Source organism: Eimeria mitis, genomic scaffold, assembly GCF_000499745.2.
Source record: "Eimeria mitis Houghton genomic scaffold, Emh_scaff466, whole genome shotgun sequence".
Taxonomy (NCBI): Eukaryota; Apicomplexa; class Conoidasida; order Eucoccidiorida; family Eimeriidae; genus Eimeria; species Eimeria mitis.
In genome coordinates, this window is record NW_013572963.1 from 11,792 (window position 1) to 12,499 (window position 708).

Sequence of the window (708 nt, forward strand, 5' to 3'; positions counted from 1 at the left end):
CGATTTTTTAATACACTCAGGCATGTCGACTCGGTGCTGCAGATTGAAGCCAATCTTGCTCACCAAGGTCGCTACCACCGCCTTGTCGTCTGCGGCACCCAGTGCTGCAAAGAGAATAAAGGCACATGACATGATTCTGCTCCCTTTCACTCAAACGCCAACAATGAATTGTCAAGGCAGTCTAATAAGGTAGGCTACTCCTCTTTCCTCGACTACTCAAGTATTCACAGCCTTCAGCAGGCGATGGTGGCCAGGCATGGAATCCAGCCATCCAAAAATTACAAGTGTACAGATGCGTATGAATGCCTAACAACAATAGCTAGACAGCACCCTGCATCACTTCTCAGTACAAGCCCTTGCCTGTTGCAAAGGCGCTCGTGCCGTCCAGTTTGCGTGCGAACTGGCCAATGAAGAGTTTTCTGAATTGATCCAGGAAGTAAAGAAATGCCAGCTCAAGGGTCTCCGGTGTCTCTTCGCATTTTGTCTCTTCAATCAAGGTCAGAACAAGCTTTGACAGGCCCGCGTTTGCCATCTGCACAGTCTCCGACGAAGCATCTGTCGGCAAGGCAGACAGCAAGCAGAGCACCCTATGCAGTGCACCTTGACACGGGCAAGCAGAGTCACAAGTCTAGAGGCTACGCACGAAAGGCTCCACCCCTGCGTCTGGCATACCGTCTACGTATACATCCGGGAGCCTTCCGGTCCAGT

The 708-nt window shown here is 51.3% G+C and overlaps 1 protein-coding gene across 1 annotated transcript in view; it reads right to left on the reverse strand.

Annotated features, from left to right (window-relative positions):
- The window catches only part of EMH_0013230 (exportin 7, putative), a gene marked incomplete at both ends in the record, with an annotated part of 9,696 nt that overhangs the window by 6,695 nt on the left and 2,293 nt on the right, over positions 1 to 708 (reverse strand). Inside the window, 2 exons of the mRNA XM_013499775.1 lie at positions 64 to 104; positions 351 to 532. Coding sequence (XP_013355229.1) covers positions 64 to 104; positions 351 to 532 — 223 coding nt within the window. The remainder of the gene's footprint in view (positions 1 to 63; positions 105 to 350; positions 533 to 708) is intronic.